Below are 26,489 nucleotides of genomic sequence, written 5' to 3' on the forward strand. Positions count from 1 at the left end.
CCCATTGACTACTCTGATGACTTATTTTGCATCCACGGAAATAATTGGAAAAGTCATGAGAACGTGAGATGAGAAACAACACAGAGTCTTGAAAATGTTTTGCTAAGCTGTTGGCCTTATACACAAAAATGTGGCAGATGAAAGTAAATGTTTGGCTATTTGTAACCATTTTTTGATTAATGCTGCACATTCCTGTATTGCAAACCACTGTTTTGATAGTATTTCATGTGTAATATGGTCTGTTACTGTCCATGTGGAGTGACCTAGACGGATCTTCAGGTTGATATGTTCACTCAAACATACATAGCGCAGACATGCGTCCATTTTTAAACCTGCATAATTGTGAGGGGAAAAAACTGTCCATGTGCATGAAGAAATATATTGCACTTTATGACTTTTCACATGTTGCCAGGAGCCTGTGAGATGTGATTGGTCGGTAATACTCGGACCACAAGTGGAAACCAGAAAATTTACAGTAACCAAAGTTTTGTACCACAAGGTGTGGATGGACTTCCCAGAGTCCAGACCTCAACCCTGTCAGAGTCAGTGCTGCACGTCACTGCTGTGGATGGACCAGATGTTTGGGAGTTAGTACCACATGAACCCAGATCAATCAGTTTAATGTAGAAAGCCCTTTTACTACCCTCAGCATCATGGAAAAACAAGGAGTGTCGGGTCACACAGAAGTTTGACATCGCTGTGGTACCAAAGCGTCAGTGACAGGACACCCACGCACCTTTGGATAGGTCGAGGATCTCATCCTGATTTCTAGCAGGTGAACAAGTGAATACCTGCAGTTCGGTCAGGATCAGGAACTCATAAATGATTTTTTCTGTGACCAGCAGTATTGACCTTTGCTGGAGGTAAACCCAGAGAAACCCAGCGGACAGGTTAAATACCTGTGAGCTCATTCACTTTCAGATGGTCCTGATTCCTCAGCAGCTCCGGAGACAGTAATCAGTTCCTGTTGTGGATTCCACATCCATGTGGCCCATTTACACTTGGTGCTGTGCTGAATGTGCCTGTTGACAGCAGTGGGATTAAAGGAGGATGTGTGGTGTTTGTTTCTGTGTGTGGTTTTCCCTCTGCAGCCTCAACCACCTGGAACACAAAGGCATCTGACAGCAATCAGGACGAGGGGAAAAGGCATGAAAACAAACACTGTTGTTTGGAGCTCAGGCTTCCTGGCTTTTGTCAAATGCTCCGTTTGAATGCTCCTCTAATGTTCTGCAAGTGCTGCACAGCCAAACAGCGAAAATTAGGGGACCGCCAGCTCGAGAATACACGAGAGACGGCGAGCAGGAAGAAGACAAAGGGTCATTTAATATGGCTGATGTGGTGAGTGCAGGGACAGCTGGCGAGCTACTTGGGGAAATGTCCCGAATAGGTGTCCTCATATGGACACTTTGGCTTCAGTGAGCTTCAGCGGCCGGGTGGACGGGCAGACGGGTGGGTGGCAGGGTGCTGCTGCTGCGGCGCCCAGGGGCGCCACCCTGCCGCACACAGAGGGGGGGAAAGGGAAAAACAGCTGCTGACAATCAGGTCTTTTTGTCTCGGTGGTTCGTGCGAGGAAGGAAGTGAAACACATATATTTGAGTAACTTATTGGATTTAGTGGAAGAATTGGAGAAATGTGCTGAGCTCGTTGTGCTGACAGTTTGTGGTCAACACTTAGAAGCTTGTTTTTCATTCTTTGGGCTTTGCAGTATTTTCACTTGTTTCTGTGTATTTTTAAGCTCTGGGTTTTTTCATAGAGCCCAGAAAAATAATGAACAATGAGCTACGGGCTGTGTGAACTCTGCCAGCTGTGCTTTATGAATGTTTGCACTGTGGAAATGTAAATAAAATGACATAAAGGAACATGGTCCATATAAACTGGATCAGAACCACTGTGCTGCTTTTTAACTAACCTAACTCATTTGTAAAGAATTCAGTTAACCAGGAAAAGTGTCCAAATTCCCTGAAAATATGTGAAAAATTATTTTCATATATATATATAGAAATCAGCATGTTAGCAGGTCCATAAACTGATTTTCATTTTCATGCTTTCAAATGATTGTTTTTGGATGTTTTTGCCGGAACATTTTAAAAAGAATAAAAAGAAAATATATAAAAGCATCAAAACTGGCTTCCAATAAAATAAATGTCACACCATCTAATCTGTGCCTGTCATCCCAGGTGCTGACGTAAATATCACGACTGATGAAGATGCAAACGTGCAGCTCCCCGTCAGGTATTTGTGTTTACTCTGACAGGATGTGGACCGTTACAGCCCTGCAGCAGGTGAGTAGAAACCCTCAGCAGAATCCACTGGAAAAAGGGCAGATTTGCCAACTTTCCTCTGCAAGTTAAACCAGGAGATCAAAGAAGGAAACACAACAGCGCCTCCTACTGGGAGCTGAAGTAATGCCCGGCAGGAGCACACAGAGGAAAACTTGAGCCATTTATTGACATGAAATCAGATCTTCACACACAAGATCACCACTTCTTACTTCAGACTCTGCTCTTAGTGCTGAGGAGATATTAATATTTTACACAGGCCCACGCTTCACACGTTTATTATAAAGAAATGTTGAATTAGTGACGTTTAAACACACCAGCACGCTCGGGTGCGCTCTCCCATCAGCACTGACTCAGATTATATCAGCACACATTCTTTCTGTTTGGAAATTAGGACTTTTTCACAAACAGTTCTTCAAAATGTTAAAAAAAAATATATATTTATGAGAACAAACTGCTTTTTCTGTACCACAATATTTGGTGAATCTTGTATGTTGAAATGTTTATTATCTGGCCATAGCTTTCTTTAAAAACAGCACATTTCAATTTGAGTTACAGCACCATTCAAACTGATGACAACATTCATTTAAAGCACTTTATTATAAGAACACAATGAATGCAGCTCACATGTTTATTTTAAACCAACCACTAACATTTAAAATAGACTTTTACATGATTTTATTTAATAACAAGCAAATGTTGCTCAGATTTAATGATGTAATTTCCTGAAATGTACGAGGGCACATTATTGTTATACAAAAACCTGCTCGCTGCACTCCTGCATGAAAACAGACGTGCATGTTATTCTTTCATCTTCATTAAATCACAGTTCACAGGGAGATGGCAAAAACAGCTTCAGTTTTATTTCGGAGTAAATTAGAAATTAATAATACATATATTTGTTCTTTATTGCTAGCTGCACGTTCATGCATAAGACAAAGTTATCAGTTACAGATATGCATGACGACACGTCCCGGTGACCCCAAAGTGACCCCAAAGTGCTGCTGCACCACACGTAACGTACACATAATGTCGAGGTTCGTTTTGAGATCATCTACTGCGCATTACTATATATAAAATTTGTAAGGATCCGAGTCTTATAAAAATCACTCCCAAAAGCTACACACTCTGGTGCTCCAGACTGAGTAAACGATCGTTATAGTGAGGGATAAATATGGTTTAAGGTGGCTCACAGTTAATATATATTAATGTTTATATAAACTGGACAATATTTTATTTTAGCAGCTGAAACAGTTCCAGATTACTGTTTTTATTTTGTTTTTATAACAAAAGTTGAATATAATTCAGTATGTTGGTGTAGGTTTTTATTTAAGTGCTAATTTAACATTTCCAACATTCAAATTCATCATGCTCGCAATTTTTCCTAAATAAATGATAAAGTTTAGCTCAAATGTAATTGTTAGTTCAAGGTTCACGCATAAAATGTTCAGTTAGCTGAGTTTTAGCTTTTCAAGCTAATGTGTAAGTTAACGTAGGTTAGGCTAACTGTACATTAATATTTTAGCACATTCATGATTTGTTTTGGTACGTAAAATGACCAAAGAGGATCTGTAAATGGCTCAAAATACTGGTCCCATTTTAGGTCAAAGCTGCAGCTTTTAGGTAAAAATCATGTGACACGTGCTGACTCCACCTCCTCACACCTGAAGTGGACTTCAGGGTCTTTCAGAGTGGAAACAGTTTGGTGAGTATTTCACAGCCATTTTTCATTTATTTTACATTAGCAGCTAAACCAGGTTTTGTTTAAAGTAGAAAACATTCAAAGTTACCTTTAATCATGAAGCCCAGGTGTAATTGAGCTGGCGTGGCCGTGTTCAGGTAGCTGATCGCTTGTTTAAAGGTAAAACTGTCTATCCCAGCTGTCACAGGGAGGCACAAAGTGGACAGGTCATATATTGTTGCTGGAGATCATCGAGGCCGCAGGAATGGGTCACAAAACCCAGTAAGGAAGCAACATTTTACATTTCCAGCTTCCTGACGTCTGAAATAAGGTCTCTGGGCAGCAGGAGCTTCGTGCTGTTTGGTTCTTGTTTGGTCATTTTATGAATGTAGAACTGCAGTAACTGGTTCAGAGGTCGGCCTGCCTGACGGGGTATCGGTCCATTCCAGCAGCTCCTGTCAGGCTGCCCTCCACGCCACCCCCCCGCCCTCTCTGTGAATGGAAGTTGTAAAGCAGCAAATCAGAAGTAAACAGATGACAGTCCTGCTAACCAGCTCTGTTCTGCAGCACTTTCATGTAAATAACGAGCGGCTGCGTGTCGGCTTTGTCAGAATAAACTGGAAAATAACCAGTCGACCGAAGAGATGTGTAACCACAGCCTGTGTGGTCGCTAGCAGGAAGCAACACTATTGGTGCGACACTGTTAGGGTTAGCCAGACTACTGTGAGTGTGTGTTTGCAGTGTTACACACAGCATTACACAAAATGCTGCACATTTCAGCAACATTTCAAACATGACTCAATTAAAAGAGACCTGATTACCGGTTTCATGTAGCTCTTAAAATTTACAGGAAATTTTTGTGACCAATGTTTAACTTCTTCTGTTTGAGGTGTGCTCAGCTTTAAATGTTTTGTGAAGGTTTTAGACTAGTCTGATCAGTAGCACAGTTAATATAATAATAAACTAATAAATGAAGCTTTTAGGTGTAGCAGAGAAGCAGCTAAATCAAACTACAGGAGCTGTCAGCAACTAAAAATCATAACAGAATTTAATTTGCAGAAATTATGTTGCCGGCCCAACATGTCAGCATCATAAACTTTGATTTCCCACAGAGGTTACAGTCAGGGGTTGGAAACAGAGCGATGCTAACTCCAGGGCTGACCTACAAAAAAACGTCCCGTTCAGCGTCTATCGAAGTCTTATCGTTGGCGTCTGAAGTGTGTAAGCAGGGATGAAGGAGCAGGTTTCTCACGTTCCAGGTGAACGCCACATCCTGAATATGATCAAAACCAGGACTACAAACCGGGACGCTAATGTGCACCTGAGCGTGCTCGATAAGCGGCACTGAATCTAACCTTTCACTGGAAAGCTCTTCAAATTTATTCTCATGTCTTTCCAAGCTTTCCAGAGACCCCCTATCTCCTCCCCCTCCTCACCTCCTGGCCTGGCGTACCTCACCCCCCCTCCCCATCAGCCCCTCCGTATCTCCGGCTGAATCGCATTCCTCCGTTTGGCTGCCACAATGGGTGAACTGTTTGATGGCGGCTCTGCCCTGGTTCAGGTATTCCCCGTCTGATTAGGAACCTGAGCTCCACAGACCCCCCCACACCTCCCTCTCAGACCTTCATACCCCCCCACACAAACCCACAGCGAGGCTCTCACAGGCTGAAGCACACGTGACGGGACGGGCCACCTCCAGCGCCCCCCCCTGCCCACGCCACTCCGGGCCGTCCTGAATGGAAATAAAAACAGACGTACACGAAGAACAGGAAGAAGATTTCAGATTAATTTGCTGCATTTCCACACAAAGAGAAGCTTAATGCGACCAAAGGATGATGGCCTGAAAACAGAAAAACACAGAGCACATGCAAACACATTATGAAAAATAATTTCCTGTCACATAAATATCCCACCTGTTCGTCATCACATGCATTTATGAAAGCAGATATTCAAATGGAATAATCAAAAACACTAATTTTATATTTCTTGCTGCTTTTCACATTATTTTCTAAATAATTCCTACAACATATTCGGCATCCTCGCATCTCAGAGTTTCAAATAAAAGTTATGACTGAAGGCGATGGATAAACCTGGAATAAAATTGACGTTCACATGTGAGAGTCCTGCAGATAGAAATGATGCACAGCAGCAGCATGTTCAGCATCAGAAACGGATTAAAAATTATTCGTGTCTTTTTTGAATGCGTCATATTGACTTCAGCTCCGGCAGAATCCATTACTATCAAAATGAAAATGAGATTTTAAGTCCTTTGGCATTAAAATTTTAGATACCAGGCCAAGAAAGCTATAATTAATAAATAAACAATAATAATGTAGTCTTTAAATTTTAAGTATCATGTAAAGCATGGCTACATTTAATATTGCTGCCAAATTATTGTTCAGATTTATTGATGGTTACACTCCACTAAATAAATTGTGAAATCATAAATCATGTTTTACTGAAATGATCCTGTAACTTTTGTCTATTATTAAATATGAAGCACTTCGTTTATTAATGGCTTGTAGCTTATTATAATAATGTGTAATTATTAGGAATAAAAGATGCTGAGCTGCAAATATTCACGTCCATCCCTCTGTTTATCTGACAGTGTGCAGCTTCCAGTTTCTGCTGCTGGTAATTGTGATTATATTTAGATGGAGATAATAAAAATCGGGAAATTGATTTTAATCTCTTTAAATTAAATGTGACCCCCTCTCTAACTGGCTGACCCGACAGTCCTGTGTGCGCTGAGCTGACTTCGCTGCATTTTTAGCTCAAAGTGAAGTTTAGTTTCAGCCTGAGCCCCCTGCCGTCTCCCTGCGCAGATGTGAGGTGGATGAAGGTGGAGCAGACTTACTGGCGGAGCTCTGGGATGTGATGTTTCCAGCCGTCATGGAGCGTGAAGAAGCGGCCGAGAGAGGTCTGCTCTGTCCGGGGTCCACACACGCACACGCGTGGCCCTTCAGTCTGGAGGTATTTATGCCTAAACACACGAGGATCAGCTGGAGGAGGAGGTGGAGGGTTCAGAAAGGATGAAAACAAAACAAAGCATGATAAGCAGTTCCATGTGCCCCCTCCCTCCCTCCTTGCCTCCCCCGCTCTACCTGCCTTTAAAGTGACCATGAAGAAGAAGTTTGCAGAGTTCAGTTTGCCTCTTCTTCCTCTCTGCTCCTGGTGATGATGATGATGAAGCCCTAATTAAACCGGAGGAGGAAGAAAGGGAGAAGCGACCCGAGGCGCGCGGCGATGCGTAAAAAAGGCTCGTCATTCTTGCGCGTGTTGTGTGTGTGTGTGCGTGTGTGTGTAGGGGGTGTGTTTTCCTCGCAGCAGATGACTGCCGCTCACCTTGCCACGGGGTCTGCAGGAGATTGGTTCATTGTCAAGCCGCTTTTTTTTTTTTTTTTTTTTTTTTTTTTTACCCATGATTCCATATGGTATGGCTACATGTTGCCCAACATGCCAGTGCAAATGTTTTCTCAATTAGGTGTCTTATCTCCGGTGAGCGCGCTCGCATCAGATGAAGCTTGCTGACAGCGTAATGGCAGGAAAAACCTCGGAAGGCTCCATCAAATGGCAGCTCTGCTACGACATCTCAGCCAGGACCTGGTGGATGGTAAGTTGGCACAAGTGCCCCGTTTTCTTCTTCCTCTTCTTTTCTGTCTTTTCTCTTTTTTCTCCCACCAAAAGAGCGGCACCCCTCCTCCTCTTCCTCTGCCTTCTTCATCTCGCTGTGCTGGAGCTTGTGGAAAGATGGCAGCACTTTTGTGGCTTTTATTTCCCAAAAAAAAAAAAAAAAAAGCTTTGGAGCTGTGACCCCGCAGAACGCCGCGTCCCCGCTGCGCTCCGCGGTGCCTCCCGCGCTCCTTTCATTAATTGCAAACTTGTGTGAAAACGCGCAGAAAGTGGCGCTCCGTGCGGTGCGCTCCTCGCCTCCTGCGCTCTTCCCGGTAATTGCGGAACAAACACCCCCGCCTCCTTCCCTCCCTCTGGTATCCCGGGACGAGCCGGGGCTCCAGCCCCAGCGCCGGGCCGCATTAAGGAACTTGTCGTGGTCAGCAGGGCCGGCCAACCTCTGACACCCCCGGCACCGGCTCGGTGATGACGCTGTGGGAGAGAGGTCCGGACAGGGAGCTGGCTGCCGTACAGCCGGGCTGAGGGGAGACTGGAGATTCCGTTGAGGGCCGGGGAGGAGGTCAGAGCTGTTTGGAGGCTCACAATAGTCAATTGTGGCCGGCTGGTCCAAACATGAAAGAGGTCCCCGCGGAGGGTTAATTAGAGGACAGCTCGTTATTACCGGAGCAGCTCCGGGGCTCGGTCCGGGCCCGCGGTGGTTCTGGTGGTTCGGTTGGGGGAACCTGCAGCTTCCGCTCCTTCTGCCGGAGTTAAGAGAGACAAAGGCAGCTTTATCCACCCAAACAGCACCGTGAACTCTGAATTCCTCCGGTCACACCGGCCCCTCCTCCGCCCGCAGTAGCCCGGGATGGCGATCACTCTGCCGGCCGCTGCTGCCGCCTGCTCCCGATCCGAGGAGCGCGCGTGACGATCCGTTTACTTTCTTATTTCCGTCCTTTAAATTAAGAGCTTTTATCAAAAAATAATCTTAAAAATAATCTGAATTTAGTCTTTAGTTTGAGGCGGAAAACTGAATTTATTTAATTTATTTGTGACATTTCTGTCGGTTACGTGTTTGTTGTTTAAATCAAATGTTGGTTTACTTGATTTGAAGAATTTTAATTTTAGGGCCCAGAATGTTTTTATTCTCACAGATTTTACTTTAAATTTCACATCAGCAACAAACATCAAAAAAGCAGCTGCAGGTTTCTCTCTGCACAGTTTAAAGTCTGGTTTTTATTTCAAATGAAAATCCATACATTTATACTTTATTTATAAAACCTTTACATACATTTTAATATAATATAAATTTAAAAACATCCCTTGGTTTCAGGCATGTGATCTGAGGCTAGTTTTATCCTGGGTTATTTCTGTTTCTTTATTAAAATGCTTTAAAGCTCAAAATTTTATGAAAAAATATAAAACTACAAGGAAATTAAAATAAGTCCACTGTTGGAAATTCAGAGTGATTTTGGGCAATAAATCCCACAAAAATTCAGATTTAGTTTTTCTGGATTTAAAACCTGAACAGTTTTTTTCCTCTGAAGGATTGAAGTTAACTGCAGCGGTGTTTTCTGTTTTAGTTTGAGGTATTTTTTTTTCTGCAGGATTTTTGCAGTAAATTCAAATAAAAAAATAAAAGCTCTTTGGTCTGTGGTAAAAATCAGACATTTCCTGAGGATATAACTGACATCTTTACAGTGGCCACATTCAAACCTCACCAGTTGAGAGTTTTCTAATGAGGTATCACCGCCGCGGTGTCCTAAATGATCATAGCGGGTAATTAGTGGGACTTAAATCTGTGAAGCAGCAGGAAAGGTTAAACTGGCTGAAAGCACAAAGAGGATTATCTGCTCCCATTTTCAGAAAGCAGCTGTGATTATTCCAGATGATTTCAGGCCAGCACACCAGTTTTCCTTTAGTGCTTTAATGGATTTTACTTTTTAATCTCATTTAAATATTTTTATAATCTGCTGTTTGGTGATTTAATATCGTTAATGAGTCTTTCAAATTCAGGATATTTTATTTTTAAAGCCATGAAAATGTTATTATCTATTGTGAACATTTCTTCATCACTTGGCTGCTCTGCTTTCAGCCTTCCTCTTCTTCACTTTGCTGCAGCATCATGTTAAAATTAAGCGCTGGATAAATGGAGCTGAATTATTGCCAGTTTGTATTTATTGTTGTGCAGCCGTAAACACATCGGCCTCATTAATATTAACACTTGCTGTGTGAACAGGACGAAGCCAGAGAGGCGAGAACACAAGTAAAATGAAAATAATATTGCGGAGCTGTTTTTCACAATAGAGTCACGGTGAAAAATTAGATTTATTAAAACAATAAAATCATAAACAGGGTTAAAACGCACATGCAGCACAAAAAGAGGCTCTGCTTCAATTTAAACCACCGAAGAAGACGAAAAATGAGACTTTTATACACAATAAAGAAGAGTGTGTGGTGTGTGTGTGTGTGTGTGTGTGTGTGTGTGTGTGTGTGTGTGTGTGTGTGTGTGTGTGTGTGTGTGTGTTCTCTGCAGGGGACACTACAAGCAATGGCCCCATAATCTGTTTGTCAGCGACACACACACTCCTAAATTTATTAAGGATATTTACTGTTAAAAACAAATGTATTAATAATGTTCTCTGACTGTTTGCAGGACTGTGTGTGTGTGTGTGTGTGTGTGTGTGTGTGTGTGTGTGTGTGTGTGTGTGTGTAAACATGTTTGTAAATGCAGTGCAGGCCATCTCTAAACAGCATGTGATGGTTATCAGAACAGCGTTCCTGCAGCTCCTTGGAAAAAAGCTCGACATTCATTCATCTGAATATAATTTTAACAAGTCTTCATTCCAGTGTTGAAATGTTGCCACTAAGCTCTCAGAGTATTTCTCTTTTATTTTGTCCACATTGTTTTCTCTCACCGATCGGGGAGAAAAATAAGTGTTAAAAAGCAGGAATAATTTTTTTTTTCGAAAGCTCCTTTTGTGCTTATCTTAAAAAGCTCAGAGTCAGCACTGAAGGTGATTTAGACCTCAGAGGGTTACTGATTCTTCCCACATTATAATTTAAAATCTCTAAATACTCAGGCTGCTCGTGGCAGATGCACCGAAATACGAAGTGTGCCGAGCTGCAGAAAAGGCTTTCAGACTCGACATGATGGGTCTCAGGACAGCACGGCCTCCGCGGCCTGCACACATCCTCTAGTTTCAGACGCTCTGGCTCGAATGTGCACAACCTGTAACCCTCAGTAACTCTTCACTCATTCATACAGCCCTCCATCACACACGCTCACACACACCGATGGAGGCATTGGGGCAGTTTGGGGTCTTCTGTTCTGAGTTGGTGTGAAATTTCATTGGGAGTGGTTTTAAAAAAGCAGCTTCTCCTGAGCTGGATGAACCCGGCTGTTTAAAGCGTGTCTGCGCGGGCAGCTGGACGGCGGTGGCGTAAATCGCTTTGCATCCTGTTTGTCTCACGGCCTGTTTTCATTTTCACTTGTTTACATTCTCTGCGAGCTGATTGGTTGGGTCTGGTTTCAGGGAAACGCGGTGGTTTGGGTGCGACCGGTCTCAGTGTCGCCGCCACGCATCCGTCGCAGCGCCAGCGCTGAGCTTCAGCTCGTGTTTGTCTCTGAGGCGCCTGCAGCTTTGATGAAGCATCAGTCGGATCATTTATTAGAAATTTGTCGTTAATAAAAACACAAAATGTTTGAGGTCATCAGATTGAAATTGTTATTGTCTCCTGTGATCCATAAAACAGTATATGATTCATACAGTATGTACTTTTTATTAATGACATGAAGACAAATTATAACTGAGCTGAGTAAATAATTATAAACTTATAACACAGTGTTGCTGCGTCAGAGAAATAAGTGTTTTCACATTAAAATAAAACATGGCCGTCTGACTCGGTGGTCCTGGCCGAGTCCTGTGAGTGTGTTTGAGTCGCCTGTGAGCTGAGTGTGTACAATATTAAAATATCCTTCAGAGTGCTGAAAGCGTGAATATGTGGAAACGTGGGACAGAAGTGGCTCACACACTCAGGTTTCATTAATTTTGGAGCACCTGTAACAGCAGCCAGCTGTGGAGTGTTGCATGCTCACATGTAGTGCAGCTTATTTCTGTTCATCCAGCCATGAAACGGCTCCATCCACTGCCCCCGAGCGTGGGGAGCATCCACATTGTAGCCTCGTAGTAACAGCAGAGAATTATTCATTAAACGTCCGCTTCAGCCTGCTGCACGGGAATGGTAAATACACTGGTTCATATATAAAGCTTTTCTACTCTGCTTGAGGGCTCAAAGCGCTGTAGGGAAATTAAATAATCATAAATTTTGGTATTAATATTTTCTGTTGACTACATGTAAATCTGTGACAGAGACATGTTTCATCACAGTGATGAACCTGTTACTAATGAGCAGATTCACGTGGACGTGATGACTTTACAGTAAACAGTTATTCAGAGGACCACAGAGGAAATACTTCACCCCACAAAATAAAAGAAGTTCAAGTAGGAAAGTCTGAGGTTATTGGATCGTAATCATAATATCATATAATAATTGTTGAGTACTCATTAATAAATACATCCCTTTAATGTTGCAGCTGGAGCTGATAAATGTCCAGCTTATTTGATTGGTGTGTTAATTTGAGAAATTCATTTTTACAGTCCAAAGGTCACGAATCATAAATGAGCCTCTGGGGGGCGGAGTTTACAGTGTGTTCAGCAGGTAAAACCATAAAACCTCTAACGGGGGAAAGAGAGCTGCAGAGGGCATCCCTGAACAGGATGGACAGACAGGAAGTGACACGTTGGTCACGTGATGACGTAAGCACCTAAAGCATCAGATAGAGCTGCTTGCGGGTCTGCCGTGGAAGAAGGCGGGGCTTTGTGACACCCACTGAGCGGCATGATGAAGATCATTGGCGTCTTTGTCTGCCCGTTATGCTGAGTAATGTTTGGGAACTTTCATCCGTGTTTGGACACGTCAACACGTGCCCATCCTGTCAGAGGCCACCTGAGTCTTCTGATGTCAGACCTCCAAAGTCCAAGTTGGGATGTTGCGGGCAGAAGCCGCAACATCCCAATTTGGACCTTCGTGTTAGAACCTGGTTTAACTTTTTTTTTTTAACCACTTACTCTTTAGTTTCCTTTTCAGTCCATTAAAGTTAGATGGTAAAAACTACGCAGGTTCGATTTGTGGCAAAATACTCTTCACAAAAGTAACTGTGCAAGATGAACGGTGGGAAAAGTTGGGAAGGAACTTTTTAGGCCCTGGGAATGAGAGCGTCCCAGAATATTTTTGTTCTATGAAGATTTTTAACAGTCACATCATGTGAAATCACTGCTGGAATGTTTCCTTCTTGGTGGGGATAGTGTTAAACCACATGCTCATTGGCCAAAGCCCTGTCATTCATATTAGCCAATCAGCTTATCTCAGGTAATCCTCCTCTCTTAGAATCATCCAAATCAACAAAAATGGACTTTAAGTTTAATTCAGAATGACCTGAGCCCATAAACTCATCAGGAAAGTTGTCCCAGAGACTTCTACTGAACCGGATTCGAGGTTTCAGGCTCTTCTGTGTTGGCTTCACATTCAGACCTGGAATCCAGTTCCATCATCTGTCCATGACCTGAATGTAGAACTTTAACTGAGCACCTGGGTGAAGCACCTGAACGGCGTACAGGACGCACTCTTCTTGTCTTTGCTTTTGGCAGCTTCAGGAGGCCGTGGCAGACATCAGAGTTTGTAGTTGACTTTGGAGGAATGTGGAACATTTAAAGTTGCAGAGATGCAGTCCCGTCGCCAGATCTCAGTCTTAAGGGGGGCTTATGAAATCCAACAGGGGGGGCACCACTATTATTAGCTTATTTTTGCTTATTTTATTTGCTTATTTTATTTATTTATCTATTTATTTATTTGAGATCTGTGACTGTGATCTGGCATGGGTGGGCGGGCCAGGGCGGGCCCAAGCGTATCAGTGGGCGGGCACGGCCCCCTAGGGCCCACCCATAGCGACGGGTGTGCAGAGATGGACTGATGGAGGCAGTCTAGGTGTTCCTTTTATTTTGGCCAACAACTTATTTACTTTGGCACATAAAGACTTAACAGCTGAATATAAATGTGCAGTGTGCTAATTGTTAAAGCTAATTAATATCAATGACAATAAACAAATTATTGTATATGAACTGATCAATAGTGGAAGGGTGTGTGTGTGTGTGTGTGTGTGTGTGTGTGTTCCATGCGACGATGAGGTGCATGGCTCTGATTACTGATGCCTGTCCTCTGGCAGTGTGTTTGGGGTTGGAGGTCGAGCAGAAGCGATGCCGGGCTCTGTGAAGCGGTGACTCGTAGCGGGCCAATGGCGCCTCGCCGCTGTGTTTGTGGTCCGTGTGAGGTCGCGTTCATTAGCCAGACCCTGAGAGGAGGACCGGGCCTCTCTGTGAGCCTGAAAAGCAGCAGTGATGAGCTCAGCAGAGAGAAACGCAGCACGCCTAAACTTTAGGGGCTGACCTGAAACCAGGAGCTTCTGATTGTAGCTGCAAACTGAGCAGGAAAGTAACGCTTTTCCAAAGCTGGGCCTAATAAAGTGCCTTGAGATGATTGTGGGTGTGATTAGGTGTTTTATAGATGTAAAAAAGTTAATTGAGTAAATAAAGTTTAGTTAATACTGACACTGGTCACTTTAAAAGAAGTGCTGGGGTTTAAGTCTTTAGTGGTTCCTCGTTAAATCAGCCTGACCTCAGCGCTCTCTGTTTTCAAGATAAAAATCAGCTTTCCAGTTTTTTGACTCTACAGATGTGCGTGATCCACCAGAGCCTGTGGTCCTCGCTGGTCCTGGTTTTTGTGCGGTCAGTATAGGTGCTGCAGGTTCCAGAGATACTGGACAGTACCAGCCATGGACCAAATCCAGGGTTTTTACCACCTGCTGGTCCTAAATCAGTCCCGTCCTGCCTGCCTCTGAGTAGCTCATCGTTGGCCTATACACCTGATACAGAGGGTTCTCGTTATTTAATGCGATTCTTCTGTTTGGAGCCTTTTGGAAGCCTAACTGACTGCATGGTGAAACAGTTTGGTGCTAATTTGACTAACACCCAGATGGACTACCATCTTTACCCCCGCCAGCGACATCACGTGATTGGTTTGGTTCTTGATGTACATTTGCAACTGAAAAGACAGATCTTGTTCTCAGGAAACCATTGCCAACTAATCTGGACCTCCTCCATGCTTGGAGGTGATTTTCAGGGTTGGTGGAGGAATGATGCTCATCAACTTTGCTTCCTCAGTAAAAACTCACATTTGTGTGTCTAGGAAAGGTGTGTTAATGGATTCAGGTCTATTCCCGTCTGGGATGTGGATCTCAAACTGACCTAGCTATGAGAGCGGGAAGTTTAAGAAGGCGGACTGTTCCTTTAAAACTGCGCGACCTTGTTCTGTGTTCAGAGTTTGATCAGCTGATGGAAATGACTCAGTTTTTCACACTAATTCAGCACTGAGTTCACACAGAGACGACCCGGGAAGGTCACGTGTGTGTGTGTGTGTGTGTGTGTGTGTGTGTGTGTGTGTGTGTGTGTGTGTGTGTGTTACACAGCGAGTGTCATATTGAGCAGAAGATGTTTCCAATTTGGAGGCGGCCATGAGCGGGCAGAGATGATTAGAGAGGAGGAAATTGGAGGATTAGGATTGTCTGCTTGAACTTCCTGAACATGGCGTGCTCGCTCGCCCACGCCTCTCTCCCTCCCTCTCTCCGTCCGTTCGTGCTGGCCCTCTCTCGCCCACCCCGTGGTTGTCCTGCGGTGTGGAAAGTGTGAGGACACATCGAGTCCTCGAGCTCCCGGCGAGTCTCAGGCTGTCGAACGTGACTCACTCCTGCTCACCTTTTTCCTCTCCTTTCCTCTCCCTTCATCAGCCCTTCTTTCTTTCCTTTCATTCCTTCCTTCCTCCCTGTTTTCCTACCTTGCATTTTCCAGCATCATTGCTTTTTCTCCTTTCTCTGTTTTCTCTCCCTCTGGTTTTTTCCCCTCTGGTTTCCTTCAGTTTTATTTCTTACACGTTTCTTTTCTGCTTCGTTCTTTTTGCTTTTTTCTTTCCTTTCCTTTCTTTAGAGCTTCACTTCCTTTTTGAATTTTTTATTTCTTTTGTCTCAGATATTTTTCTTTCTTTTCATCTTATTATCTTCACTTTTTTCTTTCTTTTCTGTTCATTCTTTTTTTCTTTTACTTTTTTCTTTATGTCGTCATATTTCCTCTTCCCGTTCTTTCTTTTATTTCATTCCTTTTTTCCTTCCTTTTATCTTTCCTTCTTCATATTTCCTTCTTAAATCATGCATCTTTTTTATTCCCTTCATTTCTGTACATTTGTTTTTCCTTTGCATCCTTTTTATTATCTTTAATTCCTTCATCTTGTCTTTTTCTTCCTTCCCTTTGTTTCACTCTCGTTACCTTTCCTCTCTCCTTTCATCCATCCTTGACCCTCATCTTTCCCTCCTTCTCTTGTATCTTTAGATTTCCTCTGGCTTTTCTTCCTTTTCTTCATCCTTCCTTTATTCTTACTGCGTTTCCTTCTTTTACTTTTCTTTGTGTTCACCTGTTTTGGTTTTTCCTTAATTTAATCATCTTTATTTTACTTGATATATCTTGATGCTGTTTTCTGTCTTTTTGTGTTTATTCTCCTCTTTTCTGTCACAAACATGATGAAGATTAGTGAAGGTGCAGCTCGTCCTCAGTGTGTCGGCTTTTCTTTGACCTTCTTTGGTGTGAAGTAGTTTCTGTGGAGTTTCTGTTCGGTTTTCCTCTTGTGATTTTATGTCTCTGAGCTGATTCCAGCGTCGGCTCTGCAGCTTCTCCTCCTCCTCCTCTGAATCCAGTGAGAGGTCGGCGGCTCGGGGCTCTAATATCCGCTCTTGTTTTGCTCGTCTTAGTGGGGAAAGCTGAGCCCGAGGCAGCCTTAAAGGAACATGCTGCATTTTTATTCCTCACAGAAGGAAAACTACTGACCCAGACCTGCACCGCATGATCAGAAGTATGTGGACGGCTGAGACGTACAGTTTGCGTCAGAGTGCCACGTGATTGTTACATTTAGGACGAGAGTTTAATTAGGAGCTGCTTTTTGTGGGCTAAACACGTCCTGGATGAATGTGAGACCCATCTTCTCACATTAAGCTCTGAAATGTCGGACTGTTCCTCAAACTCGTGCCTGAACTCTGAACCCGAGCGGGCAGCGAGCAGGTGAGCGACGAGGATCTGTTCAGCGGGTTTTTCCTGCTGCTGGGTTTTGGCAGCCGCTTCGATGGAGGAACTCTGAAAACAGACAAACTGGCCTGGAGTCGGTCCAGAGTGAATTCAGCTGATTCCTGTCTGAGAGACGCAGACTTCAGATCAGATTATGAAGAATAAAACTAAACGAGTTGAATGACAGTCGCTGTTTTCATTTTGTTTTGAAAGAAACTTCTAAAACGTGAGATTTAGTCTCATTTTTTTCTGGCTGCACATGGACGATATTTAATTATAAATATCAAATTAATCTGATTCGATTCCAGTTGTTGTTTTGTGTAAATGTCTAAATCAGAGCATGGCTGTATTGATCTGTACTCCGAGCCCGCTGGTACCTGATGAGCATTTCTGTGGCAGATTGATCCTCGTTTCGCTGCAGTTTGAGCTGCACCGTTGTTTCATCCTGTTCTGGTCTGAAGTCATTGAATCAGTCGGTGCTTAAATATTTGAAGAATTCGGCTCTTGGAAGAACTAACCTGTCTCACAGCCACTGAAAGGATCGTCATCACATTTTTGTTTACCTGAACATCATTTTTTTTTAAATGTTCACATTTCAGACGCAGTTTCTGATGTTTCAAATGTTTCCAAACTGAAAATTATGCATCATCTACCTACATTTTATGGGCGTAAGAAGAGTTTTAAATTGATTATAAATTTGAATGTAAGTAGTTCTGTGATTTTAAAAGCAGCTCAGGGTTCGTACAGCTCTCTGTGCTGAGGCCAGGTTTGCTGATGGACGGGTAAACGGCGAGCTGGATTCACACTCTTTGGAAAAATGAAATGCGTCCACCACACTGCACTGAGACCACGCAGCTTTTCTTCAGTCACATTCGGGCTTTTCCCAGATTCCTGAGTAATTGCTGCTGAAATAAAGGACAGGAAACTGTCACCAAGCAGGCAGCTGGAAACGCAGGTGTGTGAGCCCAGGAGATTCTACCTTTGTGCTTCATATGCAACCAGACCTTTTTTCTAAAAGAAGGAACACATACCTGAGAACCAGGTCCATCCTCCGACACACCTGAATCACTCTGAAACTCTCTGAGAAGAATAACCACAGTCACTTCAAATATTTCAGATTTTATGTCACTTTTTTTGTGTCTTTCTTGTTGTGCAGTGCTTCCTCTTCTTCGCCTTCCTTTCTTCCATTCCCAGCTCTTTGCCTGCCGTCTTCCTCCTCTCCTTCCTCTTCCTCAGCCCCTCTTTGTCCTCCTCCTCTGCCTCCTGCTCCCTGTCTGTTCCTCCCTGGAGAAACATGGCTACCAGCCAAGACAGCTGCTTCTTCTTCGGGTTGTTTTTGTGTGTGTGTGCTGGACATCCTGCTGGGAGGAGAGACAATGGGACAGTTGATGATGATGATGAAGATGGGAACTATTTTAGGTAGCTCTGACCTGAATGCCTCATACCTTTAGCTGCTGGCATGACGTTCAACTTCCAAACAAGTTTCTGGTGTTTTTTTTTACATTTTATTTTGTATGCATGGCCATAAAAATCCCAGACAGGCTGAAAAAAAGAGAAAAACTGAAATCTCACCTTATTTGTTATTCGCACACAGAGACATATAATATTGTTTATTGTTATCAGCACCAAAAATTGCCTCTGTGAGCCAGTTGTGGGTAAACCTCAGAAAGAACCTCAGTGTATCAATGACGATCCACACAAAGTTCAAAAACATCATAAATCTACGCCGTGAACCTGACTCTGAAGGGCCTTAACCCTTTCTAATGTCCAGCAGGGGGCGACTCCTCCAGTCTGTGAGAAAATGAGGCTCCTGCTCAGCTGATCTCTGAGCTCAGTAAAGTCCTTCCTGATGAGATCATTCAATTTAATTTAATTTTATTTATATTGTTTATTTAAATCACAACAAACAGTCGGTAGGTAAAGACCAAGCAAGAGGAGGAGAGCCAAAGATGAAAGCTGAAGGCTCTGCCTCCCATTTTACTCTTAAGTACTCTAGAAACCATGAGGAAGCCTGCAGCCTGAGAGCAAAGTGCTCTACTGGGGTGATACGGTGCTATGACGGTCTTTGCGATAAGATGGTTACAGCCACGTTAAAGGCATGTGGTATGTAGCCTTAATAAGGACAGGTTGATCAAATTTAAGATTAGAGCATTAATTAATGGAAGGACTTCTTTGAGCAGTCTAGTAGGAATGGGGTCTAATAGACACGTTGATGGTTTGGAGGAAGTAACTATTGAAGTTAACACAGAAAGAATAATCAGAGAGAAAGGGTCTAAAGTAATATCAGCAGTACTGAAAGCAGCCAAACCTAAAGGAATACTCGGCTCAACGGAGCTCTGACTCTCTGTCAGCCTGCCTGCAGTGCTGAAAAGAAACCTGTCTTATCTTCTTCAATCAGTGATGAGTAGTAAGATGTCCTAGCTTTACGGAGGGCTTTTTTATAGAGCAACAAACTCTTTTTGCAGACTAAATGAGCATCTTCTAATTTAGTGAGACGCCATTTCCTCTCCAGCTTACGGGTTATCTGGTTTCAACTGTGCGTTTGTTATACCACGGAGTCAGGCACTTCTCATTTCCTTTTCAGAGGATCCACAGTGTCCAGAGTTGTACGCAGTGAAGATGTAAAACTGCTGACGAGATAATCGACCTCAGTGGGAGCAGAGTTTAGGGAGCTGCTCTGTGTTGGCACATGGCATCAACGGTCCCAGTCGCTGGTTTGAAGTCTTACTGAATAAAACATGAAGTTCCATCCATCCATCCATCCATTCACTTCCGCTTATCCTGGTCAGGGTCGCGGGGGGGCTGGAGCCTATCCCAGCTGTCATAGGGCGAGAGGCAGGGTACACCCTGAACAGGTCGCCAGCCTGTCACAGGGCCAACACAGAGAGACGAACAACCTTTCACACTCACATTCACACCTATGGGCAATTTAGATTAGCCAATTAACCTAACCCCAGTAAGTGCATGTCTTTGGAATGTGGGAGGAAACCGGAGTACCCGGAGGAAACCCACGCAAGCATGGGGAGAACATGCAAACTCCACACAGAGAGAGGGAGAGGCCTGGGCCAAGGTGGAATCGAACCCAGGCCTTCCAGATGGTATTCTATCTGTGAGGCAACAGTGCTAACCACTGCGCCACCGTGCTGTCCCGTTAGAGTTACGATGGACCAGAAATCAGCTCTGCCCCTCGCTGGGCACGTGGTTTCAAAATAGAGAGGATGATGGAGAGCTTAAACAAAGCAGCGTGCCCGTGTTTTCTCACAGATGACCCTAACCCGGCTCCTGGGTGAAAGTCCTCAGTCTGACACACTGATCCACCTCACTCAGTCTTCTTGCTCTTTATGGTGATGCACCTAAAAACCTAAAAACGAATTAGGTAAAATTTTAATGTCGCTTTTATTTAGCATTGATTTATTATTATTATTATTATTATTATTGTTTTTTGGATTTTACAGTGTTTTGTTCATTTTTTGTGTTTGATTTATTGCATTTAATTTTCCTTGCATTAATCTCCATGAAAGTTTGATTTCACTCACAGCCTTCATCACTCTGAGCTGTTGAAGCTGATTTTCTGTGGATATTTCTGTCCACTCAGATCATCATGTCTGTGGATATTTTGTGTCCAGTGTCAGTGGATTTGTTGGGCTGAGTCGTGTTGGTGTGTTGCTGCAGTAGAGTCTGTAATGAGCTCAGGGATCCTGTCCTGGTGGCTGCTTTTTGTTGTCAGGTGTGCGGACAGAGGAGCTGCACAGTGAATGAATGCAGCGCCGGCCTCCTCTCTGTCTCTGAACCTAAAGATCTCTGTTGAACAAAGTGAGCTTTGTCTCTGTGCTCGGAGCTGTGGCTCTCTGCCAGCTCGGGCTCAGTATCAAAAAGCTGCTGCTTTCCACATAAGCTGCTCTCTCTCTCTCTCTCTGTAATCACTTCAGTAACTGATATTTTTGGCCTCTCGGGGAAACGAGTCAGGAGCACAAGACCGACATATCATCTTTAACATCGATAGGATGAACTTCCCTCTCTCTTTGCTCTGGTTTTGGTCTCCAGCTCGGGTCATTTGTGGGTGATCAGCTTGACCTTCTGACTGCTGCTGCAGGAAGCTTGAAGTTCTTCTGAAACTCTTGATGTCTCGTGTGATGTAGGCTGTTACGCCTGCTCGTCAGTGTGGTTATCGAGGCTACTTCAGGTTTTTGTGTTTTCAGTGTCGGGAAGGAGTTTGACTCCTTACTGGGGTACATCACCTGCTCCAGGCCAGGTTATGCTTTAGACAAAGAGATCACCACCACCTACTGACCAATCAGCACTCTGGAAAATAATACTGTGTGGAGCCTTGGCTTTTTTAACCAGCTTCCTTGTTCTGTGACCATTAATGTAGAGAGATGATCTTGAAGCAGAGCGCCTAAACCTTGTACATGTAGACTTTATATAAAATTAGTGAGCTGTGGAACGTCCTGGCTTTAATTGTTTCTGCTGAAACTCAGTATGTCAGCGTATTGGCTCTGAGAGTGCTAATATCAGCCTGCAGATACTGTGGGCTGCAGCCTGTTTAACCTCTGCATATTTTTACAATATTGTAGTTTCTCTTCCTTGTAAAATCTGCTGCCAGTAGAACTGTCTGTGTTTCTGATTGGTCAGACATTAGAAACTCCGCCTCTGTAAATCAACCATCTTCATGCGATTTCTTAACCTGATTACTAATAGACTGTATATAAAAGATGGACAGCTGCCACATTCATATCTCAATCTCACCTCCCAGCCAATCGAGGCAGATGGCTGCCCCGCCCTGATCTTGGTTCTGTTGGAAGCTTCTTCCTGTTAAAAGGGAGTTTTTCCTTCCCACCGTCACCAAGTGTTGCTCTTAGGGGGTAGTCTGATTGCTGGGGTTCTTTTTCTTGAAGTAATGTGAATTACAGTATTAATAAAGAAGTGGAGGTGATGCACCCAGCAGAAATAAGTAGTCAGAAATTATCCTTTCAAGTGGTACTTCATACACAAAATCGTTCAAGTTAATCAAAAATATTCAGTTTCATCATTAAAAAAAATTCTCATTAATTCTCATTCTCTCTGTGACGGTTTTCGATAACCCACCATGGCTCTGTTTGCACGGCTGCTGCCGCTCCTGATGGAGGCTCTCCACGCTGCTCTCATTGGATGGATTTCAGTCATTTGTCAGAAATGGGCCAATCAGAGCAGAGCCCAGCTGTAAGTCCAACAGCAGAGCGTTCGACTTTAAACATAAACCTGCAGTTTTATCTGTGTGTGTGTGTGTGTGTTTCCTCCACAGAGAGGCACAGTGTGGCTTGTTTGTGTGTCTGTGTTTTACTCACTCACTCTTTTGTGATTGTAACAGGAAAAAATTGGAAACAGAATCCAGAAACACCATCTGCTGTGTGCGTGTGTGTGTGTGTGTGTGTGTGTGTGTGTGTGTGTGTGTGTGTGTGTGTGTGTGTGTGTGTGTGTGTGTGTGCGTGCTGTTGGTCTGCAGCCACTCTGCGTTCGGCTGCCAGCAGAGGTGTCAGTCTTCAGGCTGTTTGCTGTTTGCTCGATTGGCAGAAATGGATTTTTGCCATTTTTTTTTCTCAGTAAATATCACCTGTTCTGTCACGCAGCCGTCAGCGCTCTGGCCTGGAAACATTCACACGGTTTGGCTGTTTTTTCTCTGCTGATATTTGCCCTCCTGTGCGCGTGTTTATTTGACAGTTTGAGATTTTGCTTCTGTGTAAAGAAAATTAAAAGTCTGGAGCTGATCCAGGTCCAGCGAAGGCGTCTGTGGATGTTTTCTGTGTGCTGGCTGTAAACTGTATGTGTGGATTTGTTATTCCTCTAGAAAAAGGATCAGAATAAGAGCCTCGTTATAAGAACGTTTTCTTCTTTTAGTTCTGCTTACTTTCAGCCTGCTGTGTTTCTGTGAGTCAGACTAACTTTGAGCTCTCCACCTCAGCTTTAGAGTTCAGGGGCCCGAGGAAGGCTTCATATTGTTTTAGCTGATGTCCATCACCATTTAGGCTAAATCATTACTCCGTGTTAGTTCATGCTGGAAATGGTCAAATAACTCTACAGTGATTCTTCCTCACTCACCACAGCAGCATTAGCACTTTGGCCATAAACAGCATTATCACAGGTGGATGGCTACTTGGACTAATGCAGATTTATCGCTCATGTGCTGATGGTGGATTCACAGGTATGCAACGATTCTGGAGATCGAGTCTATTCCAGCCTGCGTCCACAGGGAAACACAAAAACACATTTTAAATTAGGGGCCAAACCACAAGATTTAATTACAATTTTGACCTTCACAGATTATGACAACAACATAAAACCTCCTCTTTCTTGTTTTTGTCTGGAGTTTTGAATGACGTGCACCCTTTTTCTGTCGTTGTCCCTCCCTGATAGCTCAAACTCACTCGCTATTTATTTCAGCTCGATCCAAGATGATAGACAGAGAGCCTTAAAACTGCTGCCTCGTACTCTGTAAAAACCCACCTCAGACCTTTAAACACATCTGAAAGACATCACAGGGATTATTGTGATGTCTTTCAGATAAAGAAATGCATTTTGAACAATTCCTCTGTTTTTCCACGTTATAAAGAAATGCTGCTGTAGTCAATCCAGGAAACCCATCAGCACAGCAGATTGGGCTTAAACTTTAATAAAACAGTTATTTCACTTTAATGATAAATGCACAAAATAACAGAAACTTTGGCCTGTAATGAAAAGCAGAAATTTTCTGCTAATTCACAGAAATGTTTTTGTGTTTACTGTGAAAACCCCCCAAAACATTTCTGTCATTTAACCGTTCATCTGTATCGTTCTTTGGTGTGGTATGGCCATGGGCCAGTGTCAGTGAGGGCTGTCAGGTGGGCCAGAGGGGACACAACCGTCCTCTCTTTGTCCCCCTGGTCCTCTCGTTGCCCCCCTGGTCTTCTCTTTGTCCCCCCGGTCCTCTCGTTGCCCCCCAGTCCTCTCATTGTCCCCCTGGTCTTCTCTTTGTCCCCCCGGTCCCCTCGTTGCCCCCCAGTCCTCTCATTGTCCCCCTGGTCTTCTCTTTGTTCCCAAGGTCTTCTCGTTGCCCCCCGGTCTTCTCTTTTTCCCCCCAGTCCACTCGTTGTCCCCCCTGGTCTTCTTTTTGTCACCCTGGTCCTCGCGTTGCCCCCCGTTTCTCTTGTTGCCCCCCCGGTCCTCTCGTTGCCCCCCGTTTCTCTCGTTGCCCCCCGGTCCTCTCGTTGCCCCCGTTTCTCTCGTTGCCCTCCGGTCCTTGCGTTGCCCCGTCTCCACCTGCAGATATCACTCGGTGGAGGCTGCAGGCTGCTGTTGGTTGCTTTTGTGAGACGTTACAGTCAAACACACCCACTACTCAGGCCTACCTGTCCCCCAACACCTCCACCTCTTTGAATTATGTTTAAATGAAATCAAATTTAAAGAGACACAATTTTGGGGCCTGCATTTATTGATTAATTTAGTAATTGAGTATTCTATTGATTATTCCATTGATTAATCGAGTGTATAACCATTTAACAGGAAACATCTGTCGAATTTATGTTTCATATTAAATCAGAATTGTTAAAGAAAACATTTTCCTAAATGCAAAAATAAATAATCACAATCACAGTAATGTGATACAATAAAGTATGCATACAATCCAAACTAAAGCATGAAATAAAACAGCCGTTACTGCCCATCAGAGTTGTGACAGTGTTGTTTCTCCTCAATGAGGTAGCTTTGGTGTGTGTGTGTGTGTGTGTGTGTGTGTGTGTGTGTGTGTGTGTGTGTGTGTGTGTATGTGTGTGTGTGTCTGCATCACTGTTCTCAGAGCTGGTGAGATGCTCGCTCTGTGATTTGCAACATTTCCTGCCTCAGAAAACAGACATTCTGATGGTGTACATGTTAATAATTAATCTTAATAATAATTCAGGTCAGTGGCTCAGAGTTTTTATTTTTTAAACATCAATACAATTTTTGTTTTCATTTTTGTCCACAGTGGCTTTCATCCACAGTAGAGAGACAGGAAATGGGGGAGAGACACGCAGGCAAAATAATGTTACTAAAGTTTTGAAGTAAATATCGTCTAGTACCCCCCCCCCCCTTCCTGATTTAAACACGTGTCAGACTAAGTTAGCAGTTCATCTGCAGATTTTATTGTAACTTCATGAGTTTTACTGTAGATTTACGGTGGATGGAGCAGCTACAGAGTTCTTTTCTTCTGATTGGAGCTTGTTGATCAGGTGGTTAATGAAGGACCTCCAGCTGTTTCCCAGTAAAGGTTCAATGGTGGCTGCAGGAACAATCGATGCTGCTTTGGATGCTAGAAATGTAACACGTCTGTAACGGCTCCGCCTCATCACGCTTCACTCTGTGTGTGTAGACCAACTCCAGGTTAATCTGACAGCATCATCTTCACTGCTGCTGTTGTGCTATCAGCGCTTTTATTAAAAACTGTGGGCTTAGTGTTGCAGTACTTTTTAATCGCTCGTGCTCCTGTTTTATTCACGTTAGTCAAAAATGTGGATGAAACAAATGTGACACCTGAGTGCAAAAAGTTTGCGTCGAGGATTTATTCGATGACTCGTTGCAGCCGTACACAATTTTAAAGCTCGGTAGCTGCACAGAACCTGTGTTCATGAATAACTCTGTTAAAAAAATCAAGGTTACTATAGCTGACCAAAACAATGATGATTATTATTGTGGCAGTAATTGAGCCGTTCTAAATGAAAGTGCAAACAACATAACTGAAGCTCAAAGCCACGTGAGGCTCATCCGAATGGTTTCTAAATTTTCCAGAAGGCCTGTTGGTCCTGGACGAGAAGTAAAACTCACAGAGAAGCAGCAGTTTGAAAAATATGTTTTATGTTTGGGAGGAAAAAGAACAATGGATGAAATGTTCTGTCTCACCTGAGGGGGTGGAGGGGGTCTGAGCTTCTGCTCGAAGACTAAAAGTGAAGCAGAGACACAGCAGGATGGGCTCAGGCTAACACGTGTGTGTTCACAGTGAACATGAACTCAGGTTGTCCAGACATGACTGAACATTATCGGCTTCGCCCTAATTAATTATTCCCTATCAAAGCTACAGATCGCAGCAGCTGTGGGACGCTGTGAAACGTCCCTCTAATCACATCAAACCCCGCCCCTCATCGCCGCCACCAGCAGCAGTCGGGACACGACGCTGTGCTGAGAAAGTTTAACCTGTTAATGCTTTAATAGCAATCCCATTGATGAAGCAATTAAACAAATGGAGCGACGCCTCCAGGAAATAACATCAAGAGCGCCACTTAGTTCATGATGATGAGCGGCGGGGGATTAATGGAAGCTGCCAGATGTTTGCATATCATCAGACGCCTGATTAGACGGCCGAGTCCTCGTGCTGCTGTCGGTGGTACAGACAGGAAGTGAAAGCTACAGCAGTCAGTGAGATGTTTCTGAAGTGAACGTGAGCCACAGCTTTGATTTGAGGATGAAGAGTCATCGTGTCCACCAGCCAATCAGATTCCATCCATGTCTATCTAGACTCGCAGTGTCTACAGGACATGTAGGGAAGGCTTTCAGGGGAGTTCATAGGTGGCCATCATTGCAGTAAAGGTGAGAAAAGTATGTCAGGTAAGATGATTGGCAGTGAATGTGTTTTCCACCAATCAACTGTCAGAAAAACTGGCTGAGGCGAGCCCTCACCTCCTTTTGTTTGCAGGGACAGAGGAGTGGTTT

The 26,489-nt window shown here is 43.7% G+C and overlaps 1 protein-coding gene across 2 annotated transcripts in view; it reads left to right on the forward strand.

Annotated features, from left to right (window-relative positions):
* The first annotated feature begins 7,430 nt into the window (after window positions 1-7,430).
* Window positions 7,431-26,489, forward strand: part of nfia (nuclear factor I/A) — a 181,255-nt gene continuing 162,196 nt past the window's right edge. Inside the window, exon 1 of one of the 2 annotated variants that reach the window (XM_030726874.1) lies at window positions 7,431-7,573. In XM_030726874.1, coding sequence (XP_030582734.1) covers window positions 7,478-7,573 — 96 coding nt within the window. In that variant the 5' untranslated portion in view covers window positions 7,431-7,477. The remainder of the gene's footprint in view (window positions 7,574-26,489) is intronic. The other variant, XM_030726875.1, reaches the window with a different exon arrangement.

The sequence above is a fragment of the Archocentrus centrarchus genome, chromosome 4 (genome assembly GCF_007364275.1).
Source record: "Archocentrus centrarchus isolate MPI-CPG fArcCen1 chromosome 4, fArcCen1, whole genome shotgun sequence".
NCBI classification, from domain to species: Eukaryota; Metazoa; Chordata; class Actinopteri; order Cichliformes; family Cichlidae; genus Archocentrus; species Archocentrus centrarchus.